Here is a 21,728-nt window from a genome sequence, read left to right as displayed (position 1 = left end):
GCTCCCAGTCCCAGACCAGTCCTAGCTCCCAGTCCCAGACCAGTCCTAGCTCCCAGTCCCAGACCAGTCCTAGCTCCCAGTCCCAGACCAGTCCTAGTTCCCAGTCCCAGACCAGTCCTAGTTCCCAGTCCCAGACCAGTCCTAGTTCCCAGTCCCAGACCAGTCCTAGTTCCCAGTCCCAGACCAGTCCCAGACCAGTCCTAGCGACCAGTCCCAGACCAGTCCTAGCGACCAGTCCCAGACCAGTCCTAGCGACCAGTCCTAGCGACCAGTCCCAGCTCCCAGTCCCAGACCAGTCCTAGCTCCCAGTCCCAGACCAGTCCTAGCTCCCAGTCCCAGACCAGTCCTAGCCCAGTCCCAGACCAGTCCTAGCTCCCAGTCCCAGACCAGTCCTAGCTCCCAGTCCCAGACCAGTCCTAGCTCCCAGTCCCAGACCAGTCCTAGCTCCCAGTCCCAGACCAGTCCTAGCTCCCAGTCCCAGACCAGTCCTAGCTCCCAGTCCAGTCCTAGCTCCCAGTCCAGTCCTAGTTACCAGTCCAGTCCCAGACCAGTCCCAGACCAGTCCTAGCTCCCAGTCCCAGACCAGTCCCAGACCAGTCCTAGCTCCCAGTCCCAGACCAGTCCTAGTTACCAGTCCTAGCTCCCAGTCCCAGACCAGTCCTAGTTCCCAGTCCCAGACAGTCCCAGACCAGTCCCAGACCAGTCCTAGCTCCCAGTCCCAGACCAGTCCTAGCTCCCAGTCCCAGACCAGTCCTAGCTCCCAGTCCCAGACCAGTCCCAGACCAGTCCTAGCTCCCAGACCAGACCAGTCCTAGCTCCCAGACCAGACCAGTCCTAGCTCCCAGTCCCAGACCAGTCCTAGCTCCCAGACCAGTCCTAGCTCCCAGACCAGTCCTAGCTCCCAGACCAGTCCTAGCTCCCAGACCAGTCCTAGCTCCCAGTCCAGTCCTAGCTCCCAGACCAGTCCTAGCTCCCAGTCCCAGACCAGTCCTAGCTCCCAGTCCCAGACCAGTCCTAGCCCAGTCCCAGACCAGTCCTAGCTCCCAGTCCCAGACCAGTCCTAGCTCCCAGTCCCAGACCAGTCCTAGCTCCCAGTCCCAGACCAGTCCTAGCTCCCAGTCCCAGACCAGTCCTAGCTCCCAGTCCCAGACCAGTCCTAGCTCCCAGTCCCAGACCAGTCCTAGCTCCCAGTCCCAGACCAGTCCTAGCTCCCAGACCAGTCCTAGCTCCCAGTCCCAGACCAGTCCTAGCTCCCAGTCCCAGACCAGTCCTAGCTCCCAGACCAGTCCTAGCTCCCAGTCCCAGACCAGTCCTAGCTCCCAGTCCCAGACCAGTCCTAGCTCCCAGTCCCAGACCAGTCCTAGCTCCCAGTCCCAGACCAGTCCCAGACCAGTCCCAGCTCCCAGTCCCAGACCAGTCCTAGCACCCAGTCCCAGACCAGTCCCAGCTCCCAGTCCCAGACCAGTCCTAGCTCCCAGCCCCAGACCAGTCCTAGCTCCCAGTCCCAGACCAGTCCTAGCTCCCAGTCCCAGACCAGTCCTAGCACCCAGTCCCAGACCAGTCCCAGCACCCAGTCCCAGACCAGTCCCAGCTCCCAGTCCCAGACCAGTCCCAGCTCCCAGCCCCAGACCAGTCCTAGCTCCCAGCCCCAGACCAGTCCAAGCTCCCAGTCCCAGACCAGTCCTCGCTCCCAGTCCCAGACCAGTCCTAGCTCCCAGTCCCAGACCAGTCCTAGCTCCCAGTCCCAGACCAGTCCTAGCTCCCAGTCCCAGACCAGTCCTAGCTCCCAGTCCCAGACCAGTCCTAGCTCCCAGTCCTAGCTCCCAGTCCCAGACCAGTCCTAGCTCCCAGACCAGTCCTAGCTCCCAGTCCCAGACCAGTCCTAGCTCCCAGTCCTAGCTCCCAGTCCAGTCCTAGTTACCAGTCCTAGCTCCCAGTCCAGTCCCAGACCAGTCCCAGACCAGTCCTAGCTCCCAGTCCCAGTCCCAGACCAGTCCCAGACCAGTCCTAGCTCCCAGTCCCAGACCAGTCCTAGTTACCAGTCCTAGCTCCCAGTCCCAGACCAGTCCTAGTTCCCAGTCCCAGACAGTCCCAGACCAGTCCCAGACCAGTCCTTGCTCCCAGTCCCAGACCAGTCCTAGCTCCCAGTCCCAGACCAGTCCTAGCTCCCAGTCCCAGACCAGTCCTAGCTCCCAGTCCCAGACCAGTCCCAGACCAGTCCTAGCTCCCAGACCAGACCAGTCCTAGCTCCCAGTCCCAGACCAGTCCTAGCTCCCAGACCAGTCCTAGCTCCCAGACCAGTCCTAGCTCCCAGACCAGTCCTAGCTCCCAGACCAGTCCTAGCTCCCAGACCAGTCCTAGCTCCCAGTCCCAGACCAGTCCTAGCTCCCAGTCCCAGACCAGTCCTAGCTCCCAGTCCCAGACCAGTCCTAGCCCAGTCCCAGACCAGTCCTAGCTCCCAGTCCCAGACCAGTCCTAGCTCCCAGTCCCAGACCAGTCCTAGCTCCCAGTCCCAGACCAGTCCTAGCTCCCAGTCCCAGACCAGTCCTAGCTCCCAGTCCTAGCTCCCAGTCCCAGACCAGTCCTAGCTCCCAGTCCCAGACCAGTCCTAACTCCCAGTCCCAGACCAGTCCTAGCTCCCAGTCCAGTCCTAGCTCCCAGTCCAGTCTAGTTACCAGTCCTAGCTCCCAGTCCTAGCTCCCAGTCCAGTCCCAGACCAGTCCTAGCTCCCAGTCCCAGTCCCAGACCAGTCCTAGCTCCCAGTCCCAGACCAGTCCTAGTTACCAGTCCTAGCTCCCAGTCCCAGACCAGTCCTAGTTCCCAGTCCCAGACCAGTCCCAGACCAGTCCCAGACCAGTCCTAGCTCCCAGTCCCAGACCAGTCCTAGCTCCCAGTCCCAGACCAGTCCCAGACCAGTCCCAGACCAGTCCTAGCTCCCAGTCCCAGACCAGTCCTAGCTCCCAGTCCCAGACCAGTCCTAGCTCCCAGTCCCAGACCAGTCCTAGCTCCCAGTCCCAGACCAGTCCTAGTTCCCAGTCCCAGACCAGTCCCAGACCAGTCCCAGACCAGTCCTAGCTCCCAGTCCCAGACCAGTCCTAGCTCCCAGTCCCAGACCAGTCCTAGCTCCCAGTCCCAGGCCAGTCCCAGACCAGTCCCAGACCAGTGCTAGCTCCCAGTCCCAGACCAGTCCCAGACCAGTCCTAGCTCCCAGTCCCAGACCAGTCCTAGCTCCCAGTCCCAGACCAGTCCTAGCTCCCAGACCAGTCCCAGACCAGTCCCAGACCAGTCCTAGCTCCCAGTCCCAGACCAGTCCTAGCTCCCAGTCCCAGCTCCCAGACCAGTCCCAGACCAGTCCTAGCTCCCAGTCCCAGCTCCCAGTCCCAGACCAGTCCCAGACCAGTCCTAGCTCCCAGTCCCAGACCAGTCCCAGACCAGTCCTAGCTCCCAGTCCCAGACCAGTCCTAGCTCCCAGTCCCAGACCAGTCCCAGACCAGTCCCAGACCAGTCCCAGACCAGCCCTAGCTCCCAGTCCCATACCAGCCCTAGCTCCCAGTCCCAGACCAGTCCCAGACCAGTCCCAGACCAGTCCCAGACCAGTCCTAGCTCCCAGTCCCAGACCAGTCCTAGCTCCCAGCCCGCTGGCAGACAGTCCCTCTGCTACATGTACTGTTTCAACAGGTCATTTACTCTAAAGACTTTGCTATGGCCATGTATCTAGCGGAGATATCACTGGCAGAGCTGTAGCCTGGACCATATTCCTCCAATAGAACCTTCCAGACGGTGTTGCAGAGCCGTAACCTGGACCATATTCCTCCAATAGAACCTTCCAGACCGTGTTGCAGAGCTGTGGCCTGGACCATATTCCTCCAATAGAACCTTCCAGACCGTGTTGCAGAGCTGTGGCCTGGACCATATTCCTCCAGTAGAACCTGTTGCAGAGCCGTAGCCTGGACCATATTCCTCCAGTAGAACCTGTTGCAGAGCCGTGGCCTGGACCATATTCCTCCAATAGAACCTTCCAGACCGTGTTGCAGAGCCGTAGCCTGGACCATATTCCTCCAGTAGAACCTTCCAGACCGTGTTGCAGAGTGAAGATCTCATTTTATCATTATGGAACATTTAGCGAACATTATTATTTGTAGACATCTATACTGAACAAAAATATTTTCGCAGCATTTTTTTCTTTATTTATTTTACCCTTTATTTAACTAGGCAAGTCAGTTAAGAACAAATTCTTATTTACAATGACGGCCTACCGGGGAACAGTGGGTTAACTGCCTTGTTCAGGGGCAGAACGACAGATTTATACCTTGTCAGCTCGGGGGATTTGATCTAGGAACCTTTCGGTTACTAGTCCAACGCTCTAACCACTTGGCTAGTTGCCGCATGCAACAATTTAAGATATTTTACTGAGTTACAGTTCATATAAGGAAAATAAGTCAATTTAAATAAATAAATAAATGAGGCCCTAATCTATGGATTTCACATGACTGGGAATACAGATATGCATCTGTTGGTCACAGATACCTTTATAAAAGGTAGGGGACGTGGATCAGAAAACCAGTCAGTATCTGGTGTGACCACCATTTGCCTCATGCAGCGCGACACATCTCCTTCACATAGAGTTGATCAGGCTGTTGATTGTGGCCTGTGCAATGTTGTCCCACTCCTCTTCAATGGCTGTGCGAAGTTGCTGGATATTGGCGGGAACTGGAACATCCAGAGCATCCCAAACATGCTCAATGGGTGACATGTCTGGTGAGTATGCAGGCCATGGAAGAACTGGGATATTTTCAGCTTCCAGGAATTGTGTACAGATCCTTGCGACGTCGGGCCGTGCATTATCATGCTGAAACATGAGGTGATGGCGGCGAATGAATGAAGAGTGTGCTCTCATCTGTGAAGAGCACACTTCTCCAGCGTACCAGTCGCCATCAAAGGTAGGCATTTCCCCACTGAAGTCGGTTACGATGCCGAACTGCAGTCAGGTCAAGACCCTGGTGAGGACGACGAGCACACAGATGAGCTTCCATGAGACGGTTTCTGACAGTTTGTGCAGAAATTCTTTGGTTGTGCAAACACAGAGTTTCATCAGCTGTCCGGGTGGCTGGTCTCAGATGATCCCCGAGGTGAAGAAGTGGTCTGCGGTTGTGAGGACGGTTGGACTTACTGCCAAATTCTCTAAAACAATGTTGGAGGCGGCTTATGGTAAAGAAATTAACATTACATTCTCTGGCAACAGCTCTGGTGGACATTCCTGCAGTCAGCAGGCCAATTGCACGCTCCCTCAAAACTTGAGACATCTGTGGCATTGTGTTGTGTGGCAAAACTGCACATTTTAGAGTGGCCTTTTATTGTCCCCAGCACAAGGTGCACCTGTAATGATCATGCTGTTAAATCAGCTTCTTGATATGCCACACCTGTCAGGTGGATGGATTATCTTGGTAAAGGAGAAATGCTCACTAACAGGGATATAAACACATTTGAGATAAATAATATTTTTGTGCATATGGGACATTTCTGGGATCTTTTATTTTAGCTCATGAAACATGAGACCAACACTTTACATGCTGTGTTTATATTTCTGTTCAGTGTATAATATGGTGTCTGTGTGTTTATTCTCCAGGATATCTATAAGATGGTGTCTGTGTGTTTATTCTCCAGGATATCTATAAGATGGTGTCTGTGTGTTTATTCTCCAGGATATCTATAAGATGGTGTCTGTGTGTTTATTCTCCAGGATATCTATAAGATGGTGTCTGTGTGTTTTATTCTCCAGGATTTCTGTGTGTTTATTCTCCAGGATATCTATAAGATGGTGTCTGTGTGTTTTGTTCTCCAGGATATCTATAAGATGGTGTCTGTGTGTTTATTCTCCAGGATTTCTGTGTGTTTTATTCTCCAGGATATCTATCAGATGGTGTCTGTGTGTTTATTCTCCAGGATATCTATAAGATGGTGTCTGTGTGTTTTATTCTCCAGGATATCTATAAGATGGTGTCTGTGTGTTTATTCTCCAGGATATCTATAAGATGGTGTCTGTGTGTTTATTCTCCAGGATATCTATAAGATGGTGTCTGTGTGTTTTATTCTCCAGGATATCTATAAGATGGTGTCTGTGTGTTTATTCTCCAGGATATCTATAAGATGGTGTCTGTGTGTTTATTCTCCAGGATATCTATCTATAAGATGGTGTCTGTGTGTTTTATTCTCCAGGATATCTATAAGATGGTGTCTGTGTGTTTATTCTCCAGGATATCTATAAGATGGTGTCTGTGTGTTTATTCTCCAGGATATCTATAAGATGGTGTCTGTGTGATTTATTCTCCAGGATATCTGTGTGTTTTATTCTCCAGGACATCTATCAGATGGTGTCTGTGTGTTTATTCTCCAGGATACCTGTGTGTTTATTCTCCAGGATATCTATCAGATGGTGTCTGTGTGTTTATTCTCCAGGATACCTGTGTGTTTTATTCTCCAGGATATCTAGAAGATGGTGTCTGTGTGTTTTATTCTCCAGGATATCTATAAGATGGTGTCTGTGTGTTTATTCTCCAGGATATCTATAAGATGGTGTCTGTGTGTTTATACTCCAGGATATCTATAAGATGGTGTCTGTGTGTTTTATTCTCCAGGATATCTGTGTGTTTTATTCTCCAGGATATCTAGAAGATGATGTCTGTGTGTTTATTCTCCAGGATATCTATAAGATGGTGTCTGTGTGTTTTATTCTCCAGGATATCTATAAGATGGTGTCTGTGTGTTTATACTCCAGGATATCTATAAGATGGTGTCTGTGTGTTTTATTCTCCAGGATATCTATAAGATGGTGTCTGTGTGTTTATTCTCCAGGATATCTATAAGATGGTGTCTGTGTGTTTATTCTCCAGGATATCTATAAGATGGTGTCTGTGTGTTTTATTCTCCAGGATATCTATCAGATGGTGTCTGTGTTTTATTCTCCAGGATATCTATAAGATGGTGTCTGTGTGTTTATTCTCCAGGATATCTATAAGATGGTGTCTGTGTGTTTATTCTCCAGGATATCTATCTATAAGATGGTGTCTGTGTGTTTATTCTCCAGGATATCTATCTATCAGATGGTGTCTGTGTGTTTTATTCTCCAGGATATCTATAAGATGGTGTCTGTGTGTTTATTCTCCAGGATATCTATAAGATGGTGTCTGTGTGTTTTATTCTCCAGGATATCTATAAGATGGCGTCTGTGTGTTTATTCTCCAGGATATCTATAAGATGATGTCTGTGTTTATTCTCCAGGATATCTATAAGATGGTGTCTGTGTGTTTATTCTCCAGGATATCTATCTATAAGATGGTGTCTGTGTGTTTATTCTCCAGGATATCTATAAGATGGTGTCTGTGTGTTTTATTCTCCAGGATATCTGTGTGTTTTATTCTCCAGGATATCTATAAGATGGTGTCTGTGTGTTTATTCTCCAGGATATCTATAAGATGGTGTCTGATTCTCCAGGATATCTATAAGATGGTGTCTGTGTGTTTATTCTCCAGGATATCTATAAGATGGTGTCTGTGTGTTTTATTCTCCAGGATATCTATAAGATGGTGTCTGTGTGTTTATACTCCAGGATATCTATAAGATGGTGTCTGTGTGTTTTATTCTCCAGGATATCTATAAGATGGTGTCTGTGTGTTTATTCTCCAGGATATCTATAAGATGGTGTCTGTGTGTTTATTCTCCAGGATATCTATAAGATGGTGTCTGTGTGTTTATTCTCCAGGATATCTATAAGATGGTGTCTGTGTGTTTATTCTCCAGGATATCTATAAGATGGTGTCTGTGTGTTTATTCTCCAGGATATCTATAAGATGGTGTCTGTGTGTTTTATTCTCCAGGATATCTGTGTGTTTATTCTCCAGGATATCTATAAGATGGTGTCTGTGTGTTTATTCTCCAGGATATCTGTCAGATGGTGTCTGTGTGTTTATTCTCCAGGATATCTGTTTTATTCTCCAGGATATCTATAAGATGGTGTCTGTGTTTTTATTCTCCAGGCGATCTATAAGATGGTGTCGTCTGTGATGAAGATGCCAGAAGATGAGTCTACTCCAGAGAAGAGAACAGAGAAGATCTTCAGACAGATGGACACCAACAGAGACGGTAGGTCTCATCTCATCCACCTCCAACACATTACAGCCTATAGTGGGAGTGTACTAGTATACCGCCCCAGCTATTGAGAAGCCGATAGTGAGAGTGTTAGTGTACTGGTATAGGGTATACCGCCCCAGCTATTGAGAAGCCGATAGTGAGAGTGTTAGTGTACTGGTATAGGGTATACCGCCCCAGCTATTGAGAAGCCGATAGAGTGAGTGTACTGGTATACCGCCCCAGCTATTGAGAAGCCGATAGTGGGAGGGTACTGGTATACCGCCCCAGCTATTGAGAAGCCGATAGTGAGAGTGTTAGTGTACTGGTATAGGGTATACCGCCCCAGCTATTGAGAAGCCGATAGAGGGAGTGTACTGGTATACCGCCCCAGCTATTGAGAAGCCGATAGTGAGAGTGTTAGTGTACTGGTATAGGGTATACCGCCCCAGCTATTGAGAAGCCGATAGTGGGAGTGTACTGGAATAGGGTATACCGCCCCAGCTATTGAGAAGCCGATAGTGGGAGTGTACTGGTATTGGGTATACCGCCCCAGCTATTGAGAAGCCGATAGTGGGAGTGTACTGGTATTGGGTATACCGCCCCAGCTATTGAGAAGCCGATAGTGGGAGTGTACTGGTATAGGGTATACCGCCCCAGCTATTGAGAAGCCGATAGAGGGAGTGTATTGGTGTAGGGTATACCGCCCCAGCTATTGAGAAGCCGATAGAGGGAGTGTACTGGTATAGGGTATACCGCCCCAGCTATTTAGAAGCCGATAGAGGGAGTGTATTGATATAGGGTATACCGCCCCAGCTACTGAGAAGCCTTTATAACTTTATGAGATGGATTTGTTTGTCTTTGCAATTAGTTTATGTACGTTTTTGCTTGTTAGCATTTAGCTAACAGCGTCCATGTGATTTTGCTATTGGTTTGTGGTAATTTGGTTAGCATTCTGGTAATAGAGGCCCAATGGGTTTTTCTTGCTTTTTTAGCGCCCCCTTCTGTGCTAAACCGGTAATAACCCAAATCCCGGGATGAGAGAAGGATGGTAATGATGATATGAAAACGTGGATACTGCGTTACCACCTGTTAATAATCCCATCTGACTACTAGCGTTACCGCCTGTTAATAATCCCATCTGACTACTAGCGTTACCGCCTGTTAATAATCCCATCTGACTACTAGCGTTACCGCCTGTTAATAATCCCATCTGACTACTAGCGTTACCGCCTGTTAATAATCCCATCTGACTACTAGCGTTACCGCCTGTTAATAATCCCATCTGACTACTAGCGTTACCGCCTGTTAATAATCCCATCTGACTACTAGCGTTACCGCCTGTTAATAATCCCATCTGACTACTAGCGTTACCGCCTGTTAATAATCCCATCTGACTACTAGCGTTACCGCCTGTTAATAATCCCATCTGACTACTAGCGTTAACGCCTGTTAATAATCCCATCTGACTACTAGCGTTACCGCCTGTTAATAATCCCATCTGACTACTAGCGTTAACGCCTGTTAATAATCCCATCTGACTACTAGCGTTACCGCCTGTTAATAATCCCATCTGACTACTAGCGTTACCGCCTGTTAATAATCCCATCTGACTACTAGCGTTACCGCCTGTTAATAATCCCATCTGACTACTAGCGTTACCGCCTGTTAATAATCCCATCTGACTACTAGCGTTACCGCCTGTTAATAATCCCATCTGACTACTAGCGTTACCGCCTGTTAATAATCCCATCTGACTACTAGCGTTACCGCCTGTTAATAATCCCATCTGACTACTAGCGTTACCGCCTGTTAATAATCCCATCTGACTACTAGCGTTACCGCCTGTTAATAATCCCATCTGACTACTAGCGTTAACGCCTGTTAATAATCCCATCTGACTACTAGCGTTACCGCCTGTTAATAATCCCATCTGACTACTAGCGTTACCGCCTGTTAATAATCCCATCTGACTACTAGCGTTAACGCCTGTTGGGGACCTACTTACTCAGTGGTTTTCAGTTCGTTGTCCAAACTTCAAACTCTCTATTTGATCATTATTATACACTCATATAGCTAGTGTTTACCTGACTGTTTCCTGTTGTTGTTGTTTCTCCAGGTAAACTGTCTCTGGAAGAGTTCATTAAAGGTTAATCTAACCTGACTGTTTCCTGTTGTTGTTGATTCTCCAGGTAAACTGTCTCTGGAAGAGTTCATTAAAGGTTAATCTAACCTGACTGTTTCCTGTTGTTATTGTTTCTCCAGGTAAACTGTCTCTGGAAGAGTTCATTAAAGGGGCTAAAAGTGACCCCTCCATCGTGCGTCTGTTACAGTGTGACCCCAGCAGCGCTGGACAGTTCTAACCCGACCCGACCTTGGGGGTCAAGACAATGTAAGGCTGCTACTCTATTCCTTTATGTTTCCTGTTAGTTTCATTCCCGGCTCTGTTTCACCCCTAGTGTGAGATCGAACACGGTTGCTCTGTAGTACCTGATTAATAGAGAGAGGACTGAATATCTGAACCAGGACCAGAGCTAACCAGTCTGTTACCTCCACCAACCTCCACTAACTAACCGGTCTGTTAGGTCCACTAACCTCCACTAACCAGTCTTTGTCATTCTATTTCCAGTGCTTGTTTGGGTGAATCCAAATAGCCCCTCCCCCCCTCCACCTTTTGGAGCAAACTGATGAAGAAGCCACGCCTTCAAATGATGACACTGAAGACAACGGGCCAATGAGAGCCAGCCATGTTCTCCAGACTCCTCCTCCTCCTCTGACCACTCCCAGCAGCAACGTGACATCATCCCCAGGCTCTCGTGATGTCATCCAGTCCACTCGCCATGTATTTGATAAGTCCTAGGGGCCCGCGTCCCAAATCACACCCCTATTCCCTGTATTAAGCAGTACTTTTAAGCCCTGTAGGCCCTGGTCTGCAGTAGTGCACTACATAGGGAATAGGATGCTGTTTGAGACGTATCCTGTTTTAAGACTGTAAACTGGACTCTCTGTTTGGTTGTCGGTGTTCTCAACGCTCCGTACTGGACACACCCACTGCCCTCAACTAGGTCCTCCTAGTTCTGGTGTGTAGCGTAAACAGTTTGAGAGAGAGAGAGGGATGAGAGAGAGGGGGATGAGAGAGGGAGAGAGAGGGAATGAGAGAGAGAGAGAGAGAGAGAGAGAGAGAGAGAGAGAGAGAGAGGGGGGGGGGATGAGAGAGGGAGAGAGAGGGAGAGAGAGGGAGAGAGAGAGAGAGGGAATGAGAGAGAGAGAGAGATTGTGATATTTGTCCCATGGCTGGAAAGAGAATTAGAGTTATTTTACTGTTAGAATGTGGATGTTTGTGTTGACGTGTTTTTCAAGCTTGATACACTTGTGTTAAGTTGTAATATTTTGAATTGCTATTTGTGCTGGTATTTTTCAGACTCAAGTTAAAGATCGGGGTCTCCATATAGTACTATGCAGATACTGTTAAAGGCCTTTAGTAATGGTTTGAAGTACAGGAAGAGGACGTGTCCCCAGGGACGTGTCCCAAAGGGCACCCTATCCCCTATTATAGTGCACTACTTTAGACCAGGACCCATAGGGAAACCCATAAGGGCTCTGGTCCCTGTGGTCTGCAGTAGTGCACTATATAGGGAATAGACTGCCCTTTTGGGACACTTCCTGTCACAGATAATGTGGTTATTGATGTTAACTACATGATTCTTTTTTTTGGACATGTTTCTCTTAAATACATTTGTTTTTATAAAAAAAATAATTAAAAAATACTTTTTAAAATGGTAAATTGCATTTCAAATTTTAAAATGTTAGAAATGATCCTTAAGCAGAGCCTTCAAGACATTTGTTCACAGCCTTATGGGCTGTTAATAAGTTAAACGAGATCCCCCCCCTCCAGAATGTAGTCATGGTTACAGAACAGACGTTATGGGATGCGTTTCCATTAGAAGTTGTTTAAAGGATATCAAGCATGCAATTCTGTTGTATTTCTCATCTACTGTTGTGAAGAGAAACAACGTCAACATTATATTTTTAGATGTTTTAACTGGCGCATGTTAAACACGTTTCAATCAGGCGGGGGGGGGGTTTTGTTTTGGAACAGGTTCCTGTACGTACGGTGTGTGTTCATGTGCTGATGGTTTTCAGTGGTGATTTGACGAGCTTGTGGGCCTCCCCCCCTTGTCCAGTGATGTTGTGAAAGTCACTGTGTTATTATGAATAACCAATATTTTTCTCTGGTTTGTCGACAGCAGCAAAGCTTTGTAGAGAGAGCAGTTCCTATGACCAGCTCAAGCCCTGCCGCTGGCCAATGGCCATAGACCACCACACACCGAGATGTGCCCTGTTGAATGGGGTACAGTACTGTACCTTACTAGATATGTTGTGCTGTCTTAGTTATATTCAACCACAACACGACCCCATAACATCTGGCCCTGAGTCATATGTATATATACGCACGTACAATACCCCCTAGCGACAGCACAACCCCATAGCAACCTCCTAGCGACAGCACAACCCCCTAGCGACAGCGCAACCCCCTAGCGACAGCGCAACCCCCTAGCGACAGCGCTACCCCCTAGCGACAGCGCTACCCCCTAGCGACAGCGCTACCCCCTAGCGACAGCGCTACCCCCTAGCGACAGCGCAACCCCCTAGCGACAGCGCAACCCCGTAGCGACAGCGCAACCCCGTAGCGACAGCGCTACCCCCTAGCGACAGCACAACCCCCTAGCGACAGCACAACCCCCTAGCGACAGCGCTACCCCCTAGCGACAGCGCAACCCCGTAGCGACAGCGCAACCTCATAGTGACAGCACAACCCCCTAGCGACAGCGCAACCCCATAGCAACCCCCTAGCGACAGCACAACCCCATAGCAACCCCCTAGCGACAGCACAACCCCCTAGTGACAGCGCTACCCCCTAGCAATAGCACAACCCCCTAGCGACAGCGCTACCCCCTAGCGACAGCGCTACCCCCTAGCGACAGCGCTACCCCCTAGCGACAGCGCTACCCCCTAGCGACAGCGCTACCCCCTAGCGACAGCACTACCCCCTAGCGACAGCGCAACCCCCTAGCGACAGCACAACCCCCTAGCAACAGCGCAACCCCATAGCGACAGCGCAACCCCCTAGCGACAGCACAACCCCCTAGCGACAACATAAACCCATAGCAACCCCCTAGCGACAGCGCAACCCCCTAGCGACAGCACAACCCCCTAGCGACAGCGCAACCCCCTAGCGACAGCACGACCCCGTAGCGACAGCACAACCCCATAGCAACCCCCTAGCGACAGCACGACCCCATAGCAACCCCCTAGCGACAGCACGACCCCGTAGCGACAGCACGACCCCATAGCAACCCCCTAGCGACAGCACGACCCCATAGCAACCCCCTAGCGACAGCACGACCCTGTAGCGACAGCACATCCCATAGCAACCCCCTAGCGACAGCACGACCCCATAGCAACCCCCTAGCGACAGCACAACCCCATAGCAACCCCCTAGCGACAGCACGACCCCATAGCGACAGCGCAACCCCAAAGTGACAAAGCAAAAACAGGTTTTTAGACATTTTTAAAACTGTATTCAGACCCTTTACTCAGTACTTTGTTGAAGCACCTTTGGCAGCGTTTACAGCCTTGAGTCTTCTTGGGTATGAGGCTACAAGCTTGGCACACCCGTATTTGGGCAGTTTCTCCCATTCTTCTCTGCAGATATTCTCAAGCTCTGTCAGGTTGGATGGGGAGCGTCGCTACACAGATATTTTCAGGTCTCCAGAGATGTTCGATCAGGTTCAAGTCCGGGCTCTGGCTGGGCCACTCAAGGACATTCAGAGACTTGTCCTGAAGCCACTCCCGCATTGTCTTGGCTGTGTGCTTAGGGTCGTTGTCCTGTTGGAAGGTGAACCTTCACCCCAGTCTGAGGTCCTGAGTTCTCTGGATCAGGTTTTCATCAAGGATCTCTCTGTACTTTGCTCCAGTCATCTTTCTCTCTATCCTGACTGGAAGGTTCTCCCATCTCCATAGAGGAACTCCGGAGCCCTTCTCCCCCGATTGCTTAGTTTGGCCGGGTGGCCAGCTCTAGGAAGAGTCTTGGTGGTTCCAAACTTCTTCCATTTAAGAATGATGGAGGCCACTGTGTTCTTGGGGACCTTCAATGCTGCAGACATTTTTTGGTACCCTTCCCCAGACCTGTGCCTCGACACAATCCTGTCTCGGAGATCTACGGACAATTCCTTCGACCTCATGGCTTGGTTTTTACTCTGACAACTGTGGGACCTCATATAGACAGGTGTTTGCCTTTCCAAATCATGTCCATTCAATTGAATTTACCACAGGTGGACTCCAATCAAGTTGTAGAAACATCTCAAGGATGATCAGTGGAAACAGGATGCACCTGAGCTCAATTTAGAGTCTCATAGCAAAGGGTCTGAATACTTATGTAAATAAGGTATTTCTGTTTTTGTTGTAAATAAATGTGCAAAAATTCAGAAAAACCTGTTTTGACTTTGTCATTATGGGGTATTTTGTCCATTTTAGAATAAGGCTGTAACGTAACAACATGTGGAAAAAGTGAAGGGGTCTGAATACTTTCAGAATGCACTGTGTGTGATATAGATAGATATATACAGTATAGATCTATCTCTCTCTATCTATACACACAGTTGAAGTCGGAAGTTTACATGCACCTTAGCCAAATATATTTAAAACTCAGTTTTTCCACAATTCCTGACATTTAATCCTAGTAAACATTTCCCTGTCTTAGGTCAGTTAGGATCACCACTTTATTTTAAGAATGTGAAATGTCAGAATAATAGTAGAGAGATTTGATTTATTTCAGCTTTTATTTCTTTCATCACATTCCCAGTGGGTCAGAAGTTTACATACACTCAATTAGTATTTGGTAGCATTGCCTTTAAATTGTTTAACTTGGGTCAAATGGTTCAGGTAGACTTCCACAAGCTTCCCACAATAAGTTGGGTGAATTTTGGCCCATTCCTCCTGACAGAGCTGGTGTAACTGAGTCAGGTTTGTAGGCCTCCTTGCTTGCACATGCTTTTTCAGTTCTGCCCACAAATGTTCTATACAGATGAACGTGGTACCTTCAGGTGTTTGTAAATTGCTCCCAAGGATGAACCAAACTTGTGGAGGTCTACAATTTTTTTTCTGAGGTCTTGGCTGATTTCTTTTGATTTTCCCATGATGTCAAGCAAAGAGGCACTGTGTTTGAAGGTAGGCCTTGAAATACATCCACAGGTACACCTCCAATTGACTCAAATGATGTCAATTAGCCTATCAGAAGCTTCTAAAGCCATGACATAATTTTCTGGAATTTTCCAAGCTGTTTAAAGGCACAGTCCACTTAGTGTATGTAAACTTCTGACCCACTGGAATTGTGATACAGTGAATTATAAGTGCAATAATCTGTCTGTAAACAACTGTTGGAAAAATGACTTGTGTCATGCACAAAGTAGATGTCCTAACCGACTTGCCAAAACTATAGTTTGTTAACAAGAAATTTGTGGAGTGGTTGAAAAACGAGTTTTAATGACTCCAACCTAAGTGTATGTAAACTTCCGACTTCGTGTGTGTGTGTGTGTGTGTGTTACAAAAGTATGTGGACACCCCTTCAAATTAGTGGATTTGTCTATTTCAGCAACACTGTTGCTGACAAGTGTATAAAATCGAGGACACAGCCATGCAATCTCCATAGACAAAAAGCAGTAGAATGGGCCTTAGTGAAGAGCTCAGTGACTTTCAACGTGACACCATCATAGGATGCCAGCTTTCCAACAAGTCAGTTCGTCAAATTTCTGCCCTGCTAGAGCTGCCCCCCGGTCAACTATAAGTGCTGTTATTGTGAAGTGGAAACGTCTAGGAGCAACAATGGCTCAGACGTGAAGTGGTAGGCAACACAAACTCACAGAACGGGACCGCCGAGCGCTGAAGCACGTAAAAATCGTCTGTCCTCGGTTGCAACACTCACTACCGAGTTCCAAACTGCCTCTAGAAGAAACGTCAGCACAATAACTGTTGGTCGGGAGCTTCATGAAATGGGTTTCCATGGCCGAGCAGCCGCACACAAACCTAACATCACCATGCCCAATGCCAAGCGTCGGCTGGAGTGGTGTAAAACTCACCGCCATTGGACTCTGGAGCAGTGGAAACGCGTTCTCTGGAGTGATGAATCACGCTTCACCATCTGGCAGTCCGACGGATGAATCTGGGTTTGGCGGATGCCAGGAGAACGCTACCTGCCCCAATGCCTAGTGCCAACTGTAAAGTTTGGTGGAGAAGGATGAATGGTCTGGGGCTGTTTTTCATGGTTCGGACCCCTTAGTTCCAGTGAAGGGAAATCTCAACGCTACAGCATACAATGACATTCTAGATGATTCTGTGCTTCCAACTTTGTGGCATCATTTTGGGGAAGGCCCTTTCCTGTTTCAGCATGACAATGCCCCCGTGCACAAAGAGAGGTCCATACAGAAATGGTTTATCGAGATCGGTGTGGAAGAACTTGACTGGCCTGCACGGAGCCCTGACCTCAACCCCATCTAACACCTTTGGGATGAATTGGAACGCTGACTGCGAGCCAGGCCTAAATCGCCCAACATCAGTGCCCGACCTCACTAATACTCTTGTGGTTGAATGGAAGTAAGTCCCCTCAGCAATGTTCCAACATCTAGTGGAAAGCCTTCCCAGAAGAGAGGAGGCTGTTATAGCAGCAATGTTCCAACATCTAGTGGAAAGCCTTCCCAGAAGAGTGGAGGCTGTTATAGCAGCAATGTTCCAACATCTAGTGGAAAGCCTTCCCAGAAGAGTGGAGGCTGTTAAAGCAGCAATGTTCCAACATCTAGTGGAAAGCCTTCACAGAAGAGTGGAGGCTGTTATAGCAGCAAAGGGAGGGGGAGCAACTCCATATTAATGCCCATGATTTTGGAACGAGACGTTTGACTAGCAGGTGTCCACATACTTTTGGTTATTTAGTGACCCATGTACACACACACACACACACAGAGAGAGAGAGAGTATGTAGTGTACAGTGTATATGACATGAGTCATCTCCATATACAGTACATACAATATTGAACATCCTCTCAGAGCTCACGGGCCGTTCTCCTCTCCGCACCCCCCCCACCCCACCCCTCCCCCTAGCAGTCAGTCTTGCATCACTTCCTGGATCAGTCAGGAACCCATTGAATTGACCCTTCCGTCTCCTGTTAATTGAATGTAACTGAGGCCCCAGATCAGTGGTTTCAGTTGGCTTAGTGTTCATTGGACAAATCTTTTTTTTTTACATATATAACTGCTGTTTTTATTTTTTTTTAAGTACATTTAAAAAATAACTGGGGGATCACAGCTACTGCAATGGTTTTCACATCGGAATTGCGTTTCTATATTGTTTTTAGCTGTCAGGTGTAACATTTTCTGTAAGAAAACAAATAAACCATGGCATCATGTGCCAAATAAACACAAACAGTATTGTATACATTTATACGGTAATATTAACTGTCGAACAATGTTTGTACTTGTTTGGATTTTTGTAGATTTTGTATTTGGTGTCCTGTATTTAGTGACCTTTGTAGTTTTTAGTTTTTTTTAACACAGGATTTTTTTTTTTTGTCAACTTTAAAAATAAATTAAAAAAATTAAATCTGCAAGTTTTCTGCGTGAATGTTGGAATATCGTGTCTTTTTCTTTCTCCAAGTCTCATGTTTGTTGTTTCCAATAGGATGCAACTGCTCACTAATTACAGGCAGGCCAGAGCCAAGTATTTAGTTGGGACATTGAGGTTTCTTCATTATGATGCATTTACGTGACTCTACGGCGGCCATTTTAGCTCCCCATTAATGTTACATGGGGAATATTTAAACAATGATATGTATCTGAATGTCTAGAATTACAACAATATAAAAAAAACACAAAAGTTGGCCCAACTCTAAATATCTTGACTCTGAGCTACGACACAGGAATCCCTCTGTATTGAGAGGTCCTAGGAGCTGTCTAAATGTGACTCTGAGCTAGGATTTCATACAACACAGGAATCCCTCTGTATTGAGAGGTCCTAGGAGCTGTCTAAATGTGACTCTGAGCTAGGATTTCATACAGGAATCCCTCTGTATTGAGAGGTCCTAGGAGCTGTCTAAATGTGACTCTGAGCTAGGATTTCATACAGGAATCCCTCTGTATTGAGAGGTCCTAGGAGCTGTCTAAATGTGACACTGAGCTAGGATTTCATCTGTATTGAGAGGTCATAGGTCTTGTCTAAATGTGACTCTGAGCTAGGATTTCATACAACGCAGGAATCCCTCTGTATTGAGAGGTCCTAGGGGCTGTCTAAATGTGACTGCTAATGTGTCTAACTACTGAACTATAGAAGACTAGTCCACATCAGCTACCGTATCTAACTACTGAACTATAGAAGACTAGTCCGTTCCCGTTGGTAAGACCCACCCACTCGCTCCCAAAATAAATGAAGCAAATTAGGTTTTGAACACAGGAAATGGTTTGTTCCAATAGATCCTGTGAAGTTCCCTGGTTATTATCCTCAGACGGCATAAACCGTGAAGTTCCCAAACGCTCAGATTCCTGTTGATCTGGTCATTATCCTCAGACGGCATAAACCGTTTTCACAATGCGATGAGGCGATTATACACAAGAGGAAGAGATATGATTGATTAAATAATCTCCTAGAGAATCAACTCCCCCAATGAGACAATTTAATTTAATAAATATACATCAAACCAGGACAGTCATCAGAATTAGAAATATCTCTGGTTGTGGACAATTTCCTGTTTGATCCTAAAGAAAGTTTGAAAAGCCTGGACAACAAAATGAGGATTTCACTGGGAGGGTTTTTATCTGTTGTCATTCTCAGTAAATCAAGGAGAGCGGTTATCCAATCAGAAAAGACCTGGCAAACTGGGTCTGTTTAGTTCAACATCCTGGTGTAAAATACATCACACTCTGATTGGCTGTTTCAAACTGCACCATCATGAAACACTTATTTAAAGTTAAATCCACTAAAGAGGAACAGCGGGTAAATACTGAAGATGAACACGCTCATCCCCAGAATATTTATACGCGTCTGTTTTCACAGGATAAAGCTGAAAACATCAACAACTTCATAGTTAAGAACACTGTAACACTATGGAACACTAACAATATGGAACATCAACAATATGGAATACTATAGATCACTGTAACACTATGGAACACTAACAATATGGAACACTGTAACAATATGGAACACTATAGAACACTAACAATATGGAACACTATAGAACACTAACAATATAGAACACTATAGAACACTAACAATATAGAACACTATAGAACACTAACAATATAGAACACTATAGAACACTAACAATATAGAACACTATAGAACACTAACAATATAGAACACTATAGAACACTATAACAATATAGAACACTAGAACACTATAACAATATAGAACACTATAGAACACTATAACAATATAGAACACTATAGAACACTATAACAATATAGAACACTATAGAACACTAACAATATGGAACACTAACAATATGGAACACTATAGAACACTAAAACAATATGGAACACACTATAACAATATGGAACACTATAACAATATGGAACACTATAGAACACTAACAATATGGAACACTAACAATATAGAACACTATAGAACACTATAAAAATATGGAACACTATAGAACACTAAAAATATGGAACACTAACAATATAGAACACTATAGAACACTATAACAATATATAACACTATAGAACACTAACAATATGGAACACTAACAATATGGAACACTAACAATATAGAACACTAACAATATGGAACACTATAGAACACTAACAATATGGAACACTAACAATATAGAACACTATAGAACACTATAACAATATAGAACACTATAGAACACTAACAATATGGAACACTAACAATATGGAACACTAACAATATAGAACACTAACAATATGGAACACTAACAATATAGAACACTAACAATATGGAACACTATAGAACACTATAACAATATGGAACACTAACAATCTAGAACACTAACAATATGGAACACTATAGAACACTATAACAATATGGAACACTAACAATATAGAACACTATTGAACACTATAACAATATAGAACACTAACAATATGGAACACTATAGAACACTATAACAATATAGAACACTAACAATATAGAACACTATAGAACACTATAACAATATAGAACACTATAGAACACTATAACAGTACTGTCACGTCCTGGCCAGTATAAGGGGTTATTGGTTATTGTAGTTTTGTCAGGACGTGGCAGGGGGTGTTTGTTTTATGTGGTTCGGGGTTTGTTGGGATATGTGTTTATGTAGAGGGGTGTTTGTTTAGAGTGTTACAGGGTTTTGGTTTATGTTCTGTTAGTATATTTCTATGTTCTAGTCTTTCTATTTCTATGTTTAGTTGATGGGGTTGACCTTCAATTGGAAGCAGCTGCTCTTCATTGCTTCCAATTGAAGGTCTTATTTAAGAGGGGTGTTTTTGTCATGGGATTTGTGGGAAGTTGTTTTTGCACTGCTGTGTGTAGCCTGCATTACTGTTCGTTCTCTTTCTTGTTTTCTTTGTGTTCAATAAAAGTTTAAAATGAGCACTCAACCCGCTGCGCCTTGGTCCACTTAATACGACAGCCGTTACGACACTGTAACAATATAGAACACTGTAACAATATGGAACACTATAGAACACTGTAACAATATGGAACACTATAGAACACTGTTAACAATATGGAACACTATAGAACACTTAACAATATGGAACACTATAGAACACTGTTAACAATATGGAACACTATAGAACACTGTAACAATATGGAACACTATAGAACACTGTTAATAATATGGAATAAATTGAAACGTATTCTGGAAGAACCAATATCCCTCCCTAGAAAAACACAACCTTCTGGAACAATCCTTGGATAGCTTTTCACAATCCTGTCACGTATTCTCTTAGGAGCAGAGTCAAATGCAGGAGACTGAGGTCCGGTAGATCAAAAGTTTATTTCCACCGTAGACAATAAGGCGTCCAAAAAAAAAGCACAGGGTGCGCATAACATCCAAAACAGGAGAATCGTTACGGAAACGTTTAACGCACGGGGCGCAGCCCGGCAAACACCGTACAGAACAGTAACACGCTTAATATTAAGCCAGCGCTAACTAACACCTGTCCTCTAGCGACAGATAGACAATCCCGCACAAGATCCCAACTGAAAATGCACACTAAATAACCCCCCACTAATTACAGACACAAAACAGGTGCGGGATAGACAGACAAAACCAAAAGACACAGAAACAATGATCGGTGGCAGCTAATAGGCCGGCGACGACGACCGCCGGCGCCGCCCGACCGAGGAGGGGCGCCACCTTCGTTAGATACTGTGACAAATCCACTGATAAATTGGTGGGAAACTAAAAGCATAGAAACACTAAATGGCTTGATAATAAGAAATACATGTATTTCCATGACTGCAGTAAAAAAAAAGCTATTTTGTACTGACCAATGTAGATATTTTCAAATACTGTACATCCAAATTAAACGTTTTACATCAGAGAAT

At 46.1% G+C, this 21,728-nt stretch overlaps 1 protein-coding gene across 3 annotated transcripts in view; it reads left to right on the top strand.

Annotated features, from left to right (window-relative positions):
* The window catches only part of LOC115187949 (neurocalcin-delta A), an 83,716-nt gene extending 72,480 nt beyond the window's left edge, over positions 1-11,236 (top strand). For 2 of the 3 annotated variants that reach the window (XM_029747035.1, XM_029747034.1), the window contains exons 3-5: positions 8,034-8,139; positions 10,390-10,516; positions 10,754-10,899. In XM_029747035.1, coding sequence (XP_029602895.1) covers positions 8,034-8,139; positions 10,390-10,487 — 204 coding nt within the window. In that variant the 3' untranslated portion in view covers positions 10,488-10,516; positions 10,754-10,899. Of the gene's footprint in view, positions 1-8,033; positions 8,140-10,389; positions 10,517-10,753 lie in introns of all 3 variants that reach the window. The other variant, XM_029747033.1, reaches the window with a different exon arrangement.
* The last annotated feature ends 10,492 nt before the right edge of the window (positions 11,237-21,728 follow it).

This window comes from Salmo trutta, unplaced genomic scaffold (genome assembly GCF_901001165.1).
Source record: "Salmo trutta unplaced genomic scaffold, fSalTru1.1, whole genome shotgun sequence".
NCBI lineage: Eukaryota > Metazoa > Chordata > Actinopteri > Salmoniformes > Salmonidae > Salmo > Salmo trutta.
The sequence above is the reverse complement of the archived record's forward strand: the minus strand, read 5'-3'. Positions and strand labels throughout refer to the sequence as shown.